At 40.2% G+C, this 16397-nt stretch overlaps 1 protein-coding gene across 1 annotated transcript; it reads right to left on the bottom strand.

Annotated features, from left to right (window-relative positions):
* Positions 1 to 1359, bottom strand: LOC131223568 (short-chain dehydrogenase reductase 3b-like). Its single transcript, XM_058219006.1, has 2 exons — positions 1137 to 1359; positions 1 to 795 (listed from the first exon to the last, which is right to left on the bottom strand). Exons 1-2 carry the CDS (start codon positions 1241 to 1243, stop codon positions 39 to 41), a joined length of 864 nt encoding a protein of 287 aa, XP_058074989.1. The 5' UTR covers positions 1244 to 1359; the 3' UTR covers positions 1 to 38.
* Positions 1360 to 16397: the final 15038 nt, after the last annotated feature.

The raw sequence follows: 16397 nt of genomic DNA, 5'->3' as shown, positions 1-16397 counted from the left end.
TTCAAACAAATTTCAACGGTAGTGATCGATCAAATCAATCAACGAGCAAGGAAAGCACCATCAACCACCAGGTTGTGTCCACTCACAAATGCAGACTCACCAGTAGCCAAGAACAACACAGCATCAGCAATATGCTCGACTTTCAGTACAACCCCTTGCAATTTTGGGATGGATGAGAACTTCTTCTCCACAGCCTCTGCATCCATTCCAAGCGTCCCACACAGCAGTGGCGTGGCCACTGCATACGGCGACACGCAATTCACCCTTATTCCATGTCTGCCGAGCTGGATACTAGCCGATCGAACCAGCCCCAGCACCGCATGCTTCGACATGGTGTAGTCCGTCCGAACCTCAGTGCCGACCGTGGCCGCTACACTAGCGGTGCAGATTATATTCCCTTTGATCTGCCCTTGGACCATGGCCCGCCCTGCGTACTTGACGCAGGCAACCATCCCCCTTACGTTGACAGCGAATAGACGGTCCATGGCTTCCAAGTCTATATCCAAGATGGTCTGGGTCAGGTTAATCATGCCAGCGTTGCTGAACATGATGTCGAGGCGACCGTAGGTTTGGACTGTGTGTTCCACCATTGATCTGACCTGGCCTTCATCTGCCACGTCACAGTGCAAGTATATGCACTGATCGGTGCCGATGGATGCAGCCACACGTTTGCCTCGCTCATCTTGGATGTCTGCGATCACCACCGCACGTGCACCTTCAGCTGCAAAGAGCCGTGCAGTGGCCTCACCGATGCCGCTGGCCCCACCTGTGATGATGGCCACTTTCCCATCCAACCTGAGATCATGAGCATGTTAGTACTTAATAGCAATCAATCAGCGAATCTCACACGTGTACAGAATCACATGTGCAACGCTGGCATTTTCCACCGTCCATCTGGTGGGTCACAAGTCATGATCTGGCCTTGAAGATCAGGCCAGTGTAGTAATCAGGTAGACCATAGTGTCGGAAACAAATGGACATACACTGTAGCCCGTCCTGGTTTGGGCCGGTGTATCTAACCAATGGGGTCCACCTGATGGACGGCTTGGATGTTTAGCACGAATGCTGGCATGGCACGTGTGAAGATAAAGTGGGATCGTCAAAACCTCAAACACAAGGGGAATGGCTTCTCTTACCTCTTGCGGGAAATGGCTTCCGACGACATGATTGTTTGCCCGTGTGCTTGTTGGGAGACCGAGAAATAGGGAATGCGAGTTATTTGATACTCTGCAGTGTATGACATTTGAAACTCAGGCGCTCAGAATTTGTATGCGTAGAATTACATTAACTCTTATTAAAACGATCATATTGTGAAAACCACTATATAAGTCAAGTTCCAAAAATATGATTGTTGTTTGTTGCAATATGACTTCTTTTTTTTCCATTTTTTTACCGTCCATTAAATTTCATCGGATCTGATGGTCAATTAATGAAATTAGAATAAATTTTGGCTCATGATGCTTCTAAACTAGGACCCAAACTTTAGACAGCTTAATTTGAATTACATTTTCGGTATGTATGCAATTTTTAAGTGCCTGCGTATCATCTGTCACACTCTGCCAGAGTATCAATGAGGAAAAGAATTCTCAATAATTGTAGCGGGACCATGGTCCTCCTGCATCACAACGTGAATAGTCTCTCAATTTCCACATTGGCACATTAATGACGATGGTACGTAGATCCCAACTGTTGATTGAATCAGTCCACAACATATACATGGTTTCTAAAAATTCTCCAAGTTAGACAATTCTATCCCTTAGATCCATCAAATAAATGGTACAGATTACGTGATCATGGCGGATGGCTGACTGACGCTGCAATTAGTAGTTTGCTACCGGTGCGGGAACGGATTGGCTACTCCCCCTGACACCAGCCCCTGGCCGGTGGTCGGTGCTCTGTGTGCCCCCACCATGATGTATGTGTTTCATCCACTCCGTTCATCCATTTTTATAGATCATTTGATAGTTTTAATCCAAAAATTAGAGGTATATATATCTCAGGTGGACCACAACACATGAAAACAATAGTGGTTAGATATCCATCATTAAAATCCTCTTAAGGCCCCCTGTACTTTTTATTTGACATCCAATATGTTGATTAGGTAATACAGGCCGAGATGAGGGAAAAAACAAAAATCAGCTTGATCCAAAACCTTTATGGCCCCAGAATGTTTTTTAATGGTTGACGCTAATTCAACACTGTTTCCTCCTGTAACGTGGTCCACTTAAGATTGGGATATATCTTATTTTTGGTCTTGTACCGTAAAATGATCTATAAAAATATATTACGTGATCATGTACGCCACTTGTACAAAATGGACGAATCAGGACCTTACAATTTCTTTGAAAAGGACAAGAGCCTGTAGCATTGGACGTGGATTGCCTCAGTGGCCCTCACCTACGGGACGGCACTCTGTAGGATACACCATGATGTATTTCTTTTATCCACTCCGACCATCCACTTTTCCAGGTGATTTTAGGACATGAAACTAAAAATAAGACAAGTAAAAATCTCAAGTGGGCCACAACTTAGGAAGCAGTGGTGATTGAGTGCCCATCGTTAACGAATTTTTAGGGGTCACAAAAGTTTTGGATGAAGCTGATATTTGTGGTTTCCCTTGGTCTGTGTGACCTAATCAACAGGTTTTACAGTGGACCCTTGGAATGTTTTAATGGTGGGTGTTCAATCACCACTGTTTTCTTATAATGCGGTGTAATTAAGATTTGGATTTACCTCGTTTTTGGGTTGTTATATTAAAATTATCTTAAAAAACAAATGGACGGTGTGGATAAAACAAATACATTATGGTGGAGCCCACATAGCACTGTCCAGTAGCCACCTCGGTACTGGCAGCGTTAGAATGCAATCCGTGTCCTCTCGCAATCGCTATCTTTTTGTCAACGGCGGTGCAAGATGCGCTTTCATTTGAATACGCCAACGATCGAATTACGATAGAACCTCTCATCATAGGACACGTGGCAGGTGATGTATTGATCGGGTCCACCCATATACTGGCGCTAGGGTGGGTGACTTAAATTTTCAAAGTAAAATCCATCAAACGATCTTATTCCTCTCATCATAGTACATGTGGCAGGTGATGTATTGGTCCGGTCTACCCATATACTAGTGCTACGATGGGTAAAATCCATCAAACGATCTTATTCTTTTATATGTATCCCATTTTTAATTTGAATGGTAGGTGTTTTTGTTTCTACCGTTGCTTTATTGGGAAAATATCAGACGGTTAGAATTCACTGATAGGTATGATTTTTTAGATATGAACCACCCATCTAAGTTCCTACGTACGGGATGGACCCGATTTGAATGGAAGCTTGATACGTATACTGTAGAGAAATGGAGGTACCATATTCCACTTCTTCCGGATGCACATATCATCTCCCTCTACCAACCGACGCCTGGGTCACCCACCAGTCCGCCACAGTAATATTCGTTTGTCATGACGTCGCCCAAGCTCTATGGGCTACCGTGATGTACGTGTTTTATCCACACCGTTCATCCGTTTTTTCAGGTCATTTCAGGACATGAGGAGATCAAAGCTCAAGTGGGGATTAAACGTCCACCGTTGAAAACTTTCTAGGACCCACCGTGATGTTTAATTTTTCATCCAACCTGTTCATAAGGTCACACGGACCTGGATGAAGGGAATGTAGCCCTCAAGATGTTACCAACGGTAGGCGTTCAATCTCCACTTTTTTTTTTTTTTGGTGTGCAACATATTCTTGGGTTCATGCCTAAGATGAATTGGAAAAACGGATGACAGCATGGATAAAGCACATACATCACGGTGGGCCCCATGGAGACTGGACCACGCCATGCCACGGTGATAACCTCACGCGCGTGCCACAGCCAATCCGCTTCCCCAATCCCTAGCAACCGTCCCAAAGCGGTTTGGGTGAATCTCTAACTGTGGGATCTAGTGTAATGCATGTACCTTGCATCTACACCGTCCATCCATTTTGGAAGATCATTTTAAGACGTGAACCCAAGAACGAAGCATATCCAAGTAGTATGGTGGACCATACCACAGGAAATAATAGTAATTGAATTCCCACCATTAAAAACTTCATGGGCCACAAGAATATCGTCTAATTTCCAACCTGTTGATAAGGTCACAAATACCTGGATGAAGAGCCCGTAAATATCAGTTTGATCCAAAACTTTTGTGGCCCATGAGAAAATTTTAATGGTCAATTTCCACTGTTTCCTATATATTGGTCCACCTGAGATTTAAATCTGCTTCATTTTTGGAATCATGCCTTAAATGATTTTCCAAAATAGATGAACGGCGTGGATATAATAAGGCATATAAATCAAAATGGGCCATCGGTCAGAGATCCCACTCACCTCGGTGGGAACGGGGATCCACGGAAGCGGCGCCCTAACCATACTGAAGCGCCTATCGCGTAACCTCCGCCTACAGGGAGTACCTGCAGCTGAAGCTGTGTGGGTGCCATCGAGATATCCGTGTATAATACATTCTGTTCATCATATTCAAAATCTAATGATAGGATGTGAGACCAAAATTGATGAAGATCCAAATCTTAGGTGGGCCACACCACGGGAAACAGTGGGGATTGGACAAACACCGTTGAAACCCTAGTGATGGCCGCGGAAGTTTTGGTTCAGGATGATATTTGTTTCTTCTGTTCACCCTGGTGGGAATGGCATTATGAACGGTTTGGATGGCATATAAACATCACGGTGGCCACTACGAAGGTTTCAAGGATGGGCAATCAGTCCCAACAGTTTCCTATGCGTGGCCCACTTAGAGTTTTGTATATTTGTCATTTTTAGGATCATGATCTGATGGATAGAATGGATGTCACAGCCACATCTCTCTGGCCCCCACAGAGCTTCCACCTAAGGGTTCCTGGGAAATCCACGTCCACACATACCATTTCAATGCAATTTCAGGAGAGATTTTAAACTTTTGAAGTTTTTCTCTGGAAAAAAATCATACAAAATTTGATCAAGTGGTTAATATTAATTAAAATAGTGTGATGTTTACTTGATAGCCCTTGAAATGTGTGTTAGACCTCATGAACGGTATTGATCAAGGGATCCGACTGTTCAAGTGTCCCACTTTAATTAAGATCACGACAACTTGTGCTGGCCATTGGATGAGTTTTGCTGAGGTCCCCACATTTTGATGACATATGGGGACGCTTAATCGTCAATCTGGACCATCCATTCTTTCATGCAACCAAGGACAAGTAATTAGATGATCTAAACATCCAATCAACATGATGGAAAATGATTAGTAAAGATTGATCAGATAAGTCTAATTATCATCTTGACCCATCTATCCCAAGAATCTAAGTTCGTATTGGTTTGATGATTGGAACTATCCGCATTATTTATGGCCGGTAAAATCGGATGATCGTAACAAATTTGCCTCTTTCTAGGGTTAGGATCATCCAATTCACATGTTCTTGTTCCATGACATGCTTTCAACGGTATTATTTAGTGAACGGTCCTGATTACTGATTGGATGTACCAGGTCTTTCAAAATTTCTCGACCAATCAAAACCAGTACAATGGTTATTACTCTTTTTCATAGTAAGAATTGAGATAAGATAAATCTGGCAATATTTTAAGTATATCTTGACAATATCATTTAATAGATTTTCATGAAATTATTGAAAGATTTTTAAATTCGGACATATTTTTCATGCTACCCACGCGAGGTGTGCTGGTCGGCAGTGGATTGGGTGCGGCACTGCATCACCCGGCACGGTACGGCCCTGACCAGGGGCCCACTTTGATATATGTGTACTATATTCACCACGTCCATCTATTTTTCCAAATCACTTTAGGGCATTATGCGAAACTTGTATCGGATCCAAATCTCAAGTGGAACACACCATAGGAAACGGTGGCGATTGAGCTCTTACCTTAGAAGTTTTCTAGGGTCCACCGTAATGCTTATTTTCCAACCCAACCTGTTGATAAGGTCATATATAATTGGATGAAGGGAAAAAAAAAACCATATTATCCAAAACTTTTGTGGTGACAAGAAGTTTTTAATAGTCAATCACCATTGCTTCCTTAGTGTGGTCCACTTGAGATTTCAATCTGCTTCATTTTTGGTGTCATGCCTCAAAATGACATGGGAAAATGGATGGATAGTATGGATATACTAAAACTAAATCAAGATGGGCCCCATGATCAGTGTAACAGCTACTAACGTGTTACCTGAGTAACACATGATCCGCTCTTGTCAGGCGATCATTGACTGTCACGGATTGGCTACTCCCCCTGCCATGGCCGGTGGTCGGTGCTATGTGGGCCCCACCATGATGTATGTGTTTCATCCATGCTGTGCATCTATTTTTCTAGATCGTTTTAGGGTGTGACACCAAAAACAAAAAAAAGACAGGTGACACATGACAAAAATAACCCATAACACTTAACAACATAAATCCCCGTTTGGCCGGGTAGATTGGAAGGGATTGAATGGTAGTAGGGTGGATGGCATAGATTTCTAGGTGATGATGGCGTTGTCAGTGGATTGTCTTGAGATCCATGGGTTTGCTATATCCCTATCCCTGGATTGCTATATCTACACTGTTCGGCACGCCCGGCCAATCCCATCCCTTCCAATCCTTCGTACCAAACACGTCACAGGCAAGTCAAAACAGATTAGGGTGCATTGGATGGGATTTAAAGGTAATGATGGTGTTGTCAGTGGATTGTCTTAAGATCCATGGGATTGGGATCAGATCACCGACTCTGTTTGGCACGCCTCGCCAATCCCGGGATTTAACTTCCAATCCCTTCCAATACCATCCAGTCCCTTCCAATCCGAACGGCCAAACGGGCCCTAATAAATAACAACGACAATCCGTGATTCATGATAGGATTGACCTATAACATATGACAACAGTGATATATTTCTCATGCCAACAATGACCCATGAAACATGACAATGGTGACCCATTACTCATGGCAGGGGTGACTCTTTGCACATAGCAATGACGAGCAACACAAGACCTACATGAAAACACTAATTCCATGAGTTGAAGGACATTTTTGTTCAACTTGATTCAACGTTCACAAAATCTTATAAATATATAAAAAAATTATATTCATTCATTTTATCATATACATAACATTAAATCATAAAACAATATACATCCCACGAGATTATATAAATATGTACATCCCATGGGTAAAATAAATTATGTAAATTATTTATATTCCTATCTAATTAACTTTTTTTTTTTTCCTAATCAAGATTGAGACATTGGTTGGGTTCCTAGTTCCATTATTTCCTCCACTTCTTCATTAACCTTATTTCTATTAGGCTTGTTAGTGAAAAGAACGCGAGATAATGATGAAGACAACCCTTAATGGTAATTTTTCAGAGAAAAGAACGTTGAATAATGAAACGTAGGAAAATGATCACCCAAATAGCAGAACGCCAGAAAATGGTGTTTAGTCCCATGGAGGAAGCTTTGAAAAAGAAGAGTTGCAAAAAATAAAACTTCAAAAAATATGATGGCCGAAGAGTGGTGGTGAGTACCATTGAGGGAGCTTCGAATGAAGAACGGTTTTGGTTAGTTTCTCTTTAAAAAATCAACAATTAAAAATAAAGAAACTGGGATATTTAAGTCCTTGCAAAATTTAAAAAGTTAACAGAAAGTTAAAAAAATAAGAAATATAAAAGGGCTAAACATGTGATATAGTCAAACTTTGGGCTCATTTTAGTAAAATTCTCATATTTATCAATAGAGTTTATTTTACCTTAGTGAAACATTACTAGAGTTGGGCACAATCAGATCCAATCCAACCCTTACCGAAGGCCAGGATCGGGTTGGATCAAGTTGGTCCACTCAGATCCGACCGTACATCGAATCGAGTTCGGGTCAATGGTCAATTTGGACCGATCCGATCAGGGATTTGATCCGATCCTATCCGCAGAACGTTCATTCAACACTGTTTCCTGTAATGTTGTCCACTTGAGAGTGGGATATACCTCTTTTTTGTTTAATATCATAAAATAATCTAGAAAAATAAATGGATAGCATGGATGAAATAAATACATCATGGCGAGGTCCACCTAGCATCGACCACCAAGGGGAGTAGCCAATCTGTTTCCTCAGTCCTCTCAGCTGGCGCCTAGAGCACTGGTTCTGACTCCTGACACTTTGACAATGTATTAACGTGAGGAAGCGGATCGGTAGGTGTACCATGTACCAGCTGGTGCATTACATCAGCAAGTTCTGTGGTCCCATAATGAGGTCTGTGTTATATCCAAACCCTCCATCGATTTGGCAGGCTCATCTTAAGGCTTGAGCCGAAAAAAAAAAAGACAGATCTAAAGATCATGTGGAACACACTATAAAAAGCAGTGGGGGGTTGAATGTCTAAAATTGAAACTCTTTTAGGGGTCAGAAGTTTCGGATCAATATGAAATTTGTTTTTCCTCTTTATCCATGTATTTGTGACCTTATTAACAGATTGAATGGTTAAAAAAAAAAACATTATGGTGGGCTTTATGAATTTTTTAATAGTAAAAATTATATATTTTTTATTTTTTTAAAATTTTCAAAAAAATAAAAAATAAAACAGAAGACTCGATCCGAACCATACCCAACTCGATCCGACTCGGTTTCCTTGACCGAGTCGGACTTGGTTCGGGTCAGACCAATAGTTCAACAAATCAGATTGAATCAGATGACCCAAACTCGGTACCGAATCGGATTAAGTTCAGGTGAGTTCATTGAAAATTTTGGACTAACTCGAGTTGGACCCAATCGGTTCGACTCAACTCAATTCCCACTTCTATTCAAAAGGAGATCAAACTTACATGGTCCCACAATGATATATTTATTATATCCACACTGTTCATTCAATTTTTAAGATCATTTTAGAGCACTATACAGAAAATGAATCATATACAAAGATCAACTAGACCACATCACAAATAGCAGAGAAAATAATGATTTTCACCATTAGAATTTTCGTAGGGCCCACCATAACGTTTATTTTCCATCCAATATGTTCATAACATCACAAAGACCTGGATGAAAAGGAAAAACAAATTTCATATTGATCCAAAACTTCTGTGAACCCCAAAAGGGTTTCAATGGCAGACGTTCAATAACTCACTGCTTTTTTCAGTGTGGTCCACTTGATCATTAGATCTATTTCGTCTCAATCCTTACGACGAGCTCGCAAAATGGAGGGACGGTTTGGATATAACACATACCTCAAGATGGGACCCACAGAACTTGTTGACATCAATACACCCGCTATATATAGGTGGTGTGTGGTACACCAGCCAATCCACTTCCATCAGAGAGCTCCTTGATACTGACGGAACTAACTTTTGACATTCGGAGTTGAATGAGAGCCGTTTAAAATTTTCTTTTCAAGATTCACCGTCATCCTTTCACCATAATTTCTCAGGGTGACCGTTTAAAAACATGGACGGTTCCGATGGTCGAATCACTCAAGAATGTGGGCCAGCATTCCGCAACTGACTCTGGATGTTGAGTCGTGGAGAGTTCGTTTTGTACCTGTCGTGACTCGGGATTCGTGTAGAGCTGTCAAACAGCTGGGCCAAGGCTATCTCAGATTGCATTATTAATCGTTCGGGCTCGCCTATTCAGAAAATTAGATTTTTTTCAGGCCTATTGATAGCCCAATCCTATCTGTCAACAACCACCGTCCACTGTTTCCTTACTTCCATGAAATAAGCTATTATTCCATAATCACGCTTCATTGATAATCCTAACCACTGATTTTTTGAGTTGAATGTGATCCATTGAAAATCTTCATTAGTGTTCTAAATTCATCAACTGATAGTGATAGGCCCGATCATCCTTTCAGGATACATCACACAACATGAACGGTTTTAATCATAAGACATGTCAACACGTGGGCCCCTACAAGAAGACAAATCATGAGTTGTCACATCGGCAAAATGATGGACGGCGTGGATGTCGCACGCTCAACAAGGAGCTTGGGGGTTGGAGGCGGAAGCGGATTGGCTGGTGTACCACACACCAGCTAGACGTCAGCAAGTTCTGTGGGTACCATCATGAGGTATGTGTTAAATCCAAACCGTCTATCCATTTGGTGAGCTCGTCATAAGGCTTGAGACGAAAAATAAGACAGATTTAATGATCAAGTGGACCACACTACAAGAGGCAGTCAGGGATTGAACGTCTACCATTGAAACCATTTTGGGGGTCACAGAAGTTTTGGATCAATATGAAATTTGTTTTTCTTCTTCATCCAAGTCTTTGTGACCTTATGAATAGATTGGATGGAAAATAAAAGTTACGGTGAAAATCATTATTCCCGCTGCTATTTGTGGTGTGGTCCTGTTAATCTTTGGTTATGATTCAATGTTTGGTTAATGCTCTAAAATGATCTAGAAAAATGGCTGAACGGTGTGGATATAATAAATACATCATTGTGGGAACACATGTCAAAGAAATGGGCCACTCATCATGTGGTGTGGTGGATTGTGAACATGTCGTGTACAAAAAGTCAGAGTAGCATAGTTATCAAGTGAGCGAACACTCAGAACTAGGGCCTATATTTTCTTGAGTAGGTTTGACCTGCTGTTTAGTGGACTAGCAATAATTTATTCCCATGCCAGATGATCAGTGTACCTTATTGATGAATGGTCTTTCCTGACAAGCTTGTCTTATGCTTGGATACTACTCAAAGGCACGTTTAGATTCTATATTTGATTTTTATTTACCATGTACAGTAAATTATTATTATTATTATTTTGAAGTTTGTTTAGATAAGAATTATGGCTGATAGTTTTTGTACTCAGTTCACTTAAATTAGACCACCCATATGATTGAGGGTCTAGATTTGATACATGTGTGAGTAGGATGCACGAGTGTGTCAGAGTTTGCCTCACTTAATGGTTGATTGAATTTGTTATGGGGAAATTTATACAAGGAATGTCGGGGTCAGTCTGAACTACACGAATTAGATAGCGAGGCCTCGGAAGGAGGAGGCAACGTTAGGGGCCAACTAAGTCATGACTCGGGACTATAATCCTGATGGGCCGATCTGAACCCTCATCCTAGTTCGAAGGAGAATGGCTAAGTCAAGTCCTGATCTTCGTTCTCAGCTTTGATCAACAAACTTCGACCTCAGTGATCTATCAACGGGCTTCGACTATTTGTACTCGGCTTCATGATGGTATGATTCGAGGCCAAGCCAGAGCACAAGTATTCTGTATGCCGAGGCAGAGGCCGGGTCAAGGCATGTATGTATTGTGTATAAAGGTCGAGGCCGAGGCCAAACCCAGGCATGGGTGTATCGTGTGCCAAGGCTGGGGACGAGTCCGTGATAGTACTTTGAACGCCAAGTCTAGGGATTGACCTAGATGCAGGCATGACCGACGATCTCGCCCACAGATACGCGCCATTAAGATACGATACGCCGTGCGGTCCAAAGATTACGGACAACATCCCCACGGTCACAATATCTCGTTGATTGAGTGAATCGTGCCGAGATTAACGGACGTGGATATCCAACCTACAGGTACAAATACCAGGGGACCCATTGCTATAGGTATGCGATATCTCGCACCCTCCCTCTACATTCAACTTAGACCCAGATTTCCTAGCCTGACTTAGGCATCGGAGGGTTCCCCGGCCAAGCTAGGGTCTCCTTTGCTCACCCTATTGTGCAGGACCAGGGTTCAATGAAGGTTCGTGGCATTGAGTGGAGGGTGGTCTAGATTTTGACCTCAATGGAATTGTTGGTGTCCCCTTTACTGAGATGGACAAATTAAAAGTTGGGATCAAAGATCTAGAGTTCACTCGACCACAAATATCGCGTTTTATTCAGGCGATTAGTGAAAGGAAATAAGGCTAATCATTTCAAAATTTGGCTTGTGACAATAGATGTGAGCCCACAGACTTAATGACTTGTTCTTTCACTGACACTTTTAAGTTCAAAATAATTTTCAAATAAGCAAAGATACACATTTAAATTAAAGAAGGCAGAAAGTTGTTGATTTCTTTTATATAATGAAATAATGTTCATTATAATCGACAAGTCGTGAGACAACCAAATAAATAAATAAAAGAAAAATAATAAATATATGATACACTTATCAGAACAGACGATCAGAGCGGGTGTAATAAACGAAATTAGAACTTAAATGATCACGATGTACAATTTAAGGTTACAGAAAGATTATCTCTATTCCTAAGGTACTGCAGCGAGAGCCGCTAGGCAGTAACTATAAACTATACTAAGTTATGCTAAAATAAAGGAAAGATAAATTCATGTTTGGTGTAGGGCATCGAGCTCTTCTTTGATTGCTCCTTTTATAGATCGTTGAGGTGGTGAAACATTTGTTAGGGTTTTCTTGTTGCTTCTGGATCCTTCCACTACAAGAAATAGGATTTTTACCGACGAAACTTTTATCGACGAATTTTTTTCGTAGGTAAAAAGGACTTTTACTGAAGAAATTGTAATTTCGAAGGTAAAAGTCCTTTTTACCAATGAAAATTTTCGTCGACAATGACTGTTTTGAATTTTTGAAAAAAAATTCAAAAAATTTACTTTTACCAACAAAATTTAATTTTCGTTGAGGAAAATTATTTTTCCTGACGGACATGAATCATTGGCAAAAATCTAGTACGATGTAATTACCGACGAAATCTATATTTGTCAGTAAAAGTGTTTTTCTTGACCGACATAAACCGTCAGCATAAATCCCGTACAATGTTAATACCGACGACGAAAACTACTTTTGTTAGTATAAGTGTTTTTACCGATGTACATGAAGCGTCAGCACAAATCCGGTACAATGTTATTACCGACACTATATTTTCGTCGGTAAAGGTGTTTTTCCCAATGGACATCAACCATCGGCAAAAATCCAATAATGTTATTACCGATGAAAACCACTTTCGTCGGTAACAGTGATTTTCCCGATGGACATGACGTGTCAGCAAAAATCTAGTAGGATGTTAATACCGACAAACAACATCTTTGTTGGTAAGTGTTTTTCCCGACAGATATAAACCGTTGGTATAAATCCCATACAATGTTATTACTGACAAAAACTAGTTTCATCGGTAAATACTTTTTTCCGACGGACATGAATCGTCTGCACAAATCTAGTAAAATCTTATTACCGACAAAATATAGTTTCGTCGGTAAAGGTGTTTTTTCCGACGGACGTCAGCCGTCTGCAAAAATCCGTTACTGTTGCTACCAATGAATATGAAGTGGTGGTTAGGGTTTTGGCCGACGGACATGAACCGTCGGCAAAAATCTGGTATGATGTTATTCCCAAAGAAAACTATCTTCGTCAGGAAAAGGCTCCTGCCAAAGACCAAAAATTCCCTCCACCGAAAGCATGACACTTTTTCTGACTAATTAAAACTGTGGGGAAATGGTTTCAACCACGAATGTTCACCAACGACATTCTTAGTATTAAAATTTTTCCCGACTGCTGATAACCGTTGCTAATGGTTTTTATCGACGAACCAAAGCCGTCGGTAATAATCCCCTATTTTTCTCTGTGTATATATATATATATATATATATATGAGTGGAAATGTTTTTTTTTTTTTGTTATAATTAAAAAGTAATATTTAAATGATTTGTAATATCACAAGGAAAAGAATATTGAAAAAGTTTTAAAAATTTAATAATGATTGAGAAAAATTTTGAAAACAAATGTCGCTTTGAAGAAAAAAAATCGTTACTTTGAAATTATTGAGAAAAAATTAAAATATGAGAAATTTTTTGAAATTTTGAAAATAAAAATTCAGAATCTGTATTAATTTTTTTTCGAAATAATTTATAATAAAAATGTTATTTTGTTAAAATGTTTTCATAAATATACATTTTATAAAAGACTGTTATTTTTAAATGGAAATTGATATTTATGTTTGAAAAAAAAATTACTAAATTTTAGGCACATCCACTAATTGTGCCTTTAACCGTTTTTGGACAATCTAATCAGTCCAGTTTGAAGAGTAAATAACTTAAGATGTTTAAATCAAATTTCACTAAAATTGTTGATCAATCTTGTATGCCCAATATCTTTTTCATATGTAACCTGATTGGGATGAGTAACTAGTGAAATTGTGTATTGATCAAAAAAATAGAGTGAATGGACCAAACATGTAAAATGGGGCAAATATTTTGGTCAAAATTGTGACCCAACTTTATTAACCTCGTGAGAACCCGTGTTGATGTTAGTAAGTTTTGTGGGCCTGATCAAACATCAACACCGTGAATTTAATGTGTAAGGGGAACAGATTGGCTACTTCCCCTGACGCTAGCCAATGGCTAGTGGTTGGTGCTATGTGGGCCCCACCATGATGTATGTGTTTAATCCATGCCATCCATCTATTTTTAAAGATCATCTTATGGCATGAGACCAAAAATGAGGTATATCCCAATCTAAAACGGACCACATTATAGGAAACAGTGTGGAATGAGCATCAACTATTAAAAACATTTCGGGGGCCATAAAGTTTTGGATCGAGATGATTTTTGATTTTCCCCTTCACCTAGGCATGTATGACCTAGTAAACAGATTGGATGTCAAATAAACAGTACAGTGGCCCTTAGGAGGATTTTAATGATGGATATCCAATCACTATTATTTTCATGTGGTGTGGTCCACCTGAGATGTACATACCTCTTAATAAATCCCTAAAATGATCTTTAAAAATGGATGAATAGAATGGATGAAATTCATACATAATGGTGGGGCCCACAGAGCACCGACCACCAGCCACGGGGCTGGTGTCAAGGGGAGTGACGCCCACCATTAAAAACTAGTATTGGCCACAAAAGTTTTAGATCAAGCCGTTATTTGTGTTTTCCCTTATTTCATGTATTTTTTTTAAACTTTGAATAGGTTGGATTTCAAATAAACATTACAATGGGCCTTAGGACAGTTTCAACGGTGGGAATCACTCTCCCCGCTGTTTTCTGTGGTGGAGTCCACTATAGATTTTTATCTGCCCCATTCTTTGGCTCATGACTTAGAATGATATCTCAAAATGGATGGACGGTGTGGATATAACAAATACATCATAGTGGGGCCCACAAAACTTAGGTGACATAACTTAAGAGTATGGTATTAGGGCGTCCAGAGAGGGACGGCCTAATTCTTGCACCATCTCTCTCGCACCCTCTCCCACCTCTCGCTCTCTATCTCTCGCACCCTCTCCCTCCTCTCTCTCTGTCTCTCTCTTCCTCTCTCTCTGATCTCTCCACCCTACTGCGCGTTGCCGAATGGCCTACCCACGCACGCCCTCTCCACCCTACCATGCATTGCCGGTCGGTTGAAGGCTAGCATTCACAACCGTGAGTATTTCTCTCTCTCTCTCAATCTCTCTCATTAATCTCTCTCAATCTCAATACCGATTTAGGGATTTGGGGATTTAGCAATTTGTGGATTTTAGAGATTTGTGGATTTTAGCTATTTGGGGATTACTTCACATTGTTGAGGTGGTGCATCCAAACAACCCTAAATCACTGGCCCAAAGTCAGGTTCCACAAGCAACACCCTGGGCCCTAAATCACATTGTTATCTCTCTAATAAAAATGCTACTAGTTATATGTGCTGTGTATGGCATTATGTGGATATATGAATAAGAGTGCGGATGGGGAATTCCTATGCATTGATTTTAATATTAGGTAGTTCTGTCATTTCTTGTGAACTGCAATCTTTGAGCTTTTATTTTCCTTTTGTGTCGTCCTTGATGCAGGTTTGTTTTTCCTTTCTCGTAATACATGAAGCTTAAAATTTACCGTGGAAATGTAGGTTCTCATGTCCATTCAGTTGCATTTTTAGTAACTGGTATCATCCATACAAGACCTTCATGGTTGCATTTTTGGTGAAGGATCTAGACCACCTTGGATGAACCATGACCCAACAATTGCACTGATTGAAAGTTTGTAACTCTTTGGTCCATCACCAAGTTATTAATGGTCAATAAAAGTTTTGAACAAGGGTCCAGGAAAAAAGGTTCATGCATGGTTGAATGGTTTGGAACAGGCAGTTGCTGCAAAATTTGACAATTGGCCCGTCCATGAGTTTTTACCTATCAGTTTGTCAACTTCGCGATTGATTGACAGATTCAACAATCTTTTATGGGTTGATAAATGGTAGCGGATACACACTGGATAGATCGTCCTTTATCATGATTGTATATGAAATTGGGTCTTGAATGAAAATCATCAAGCTTCATCTATCGAAACCAACACATGAGGCAGAATTGATTGAAACACTGATGTTCTCTCCTACAACCTTTGGCTCTGGAACATTTTGGAATATGTTCTTGTACATTGATCAAATAATCAAATACTAGTTTATTGTGGGGTCTACTGAGTAGATCAATTTTCCCAAAACTTAG

This window comes from Magnolia sinica, chromosome 13 (assembly GCF_029962835.1).
Source record: "Magnolia sinica isolate HGM2019 chromosome 13, MsV1, whole genome shotgun sequence".
Lineage (NCBI taxonomy): Eukaryota > Viridiplantae > Streptophyta > Magnoliopsida > Magnoliales > Magnoliaceae > Magnolia > Magnolia sinica.
The sequence above is the reverse complement of the archived record's forward strand: the minus strand, read 5'-3'. Positions and strand labels throughout refer to the sequence as shown.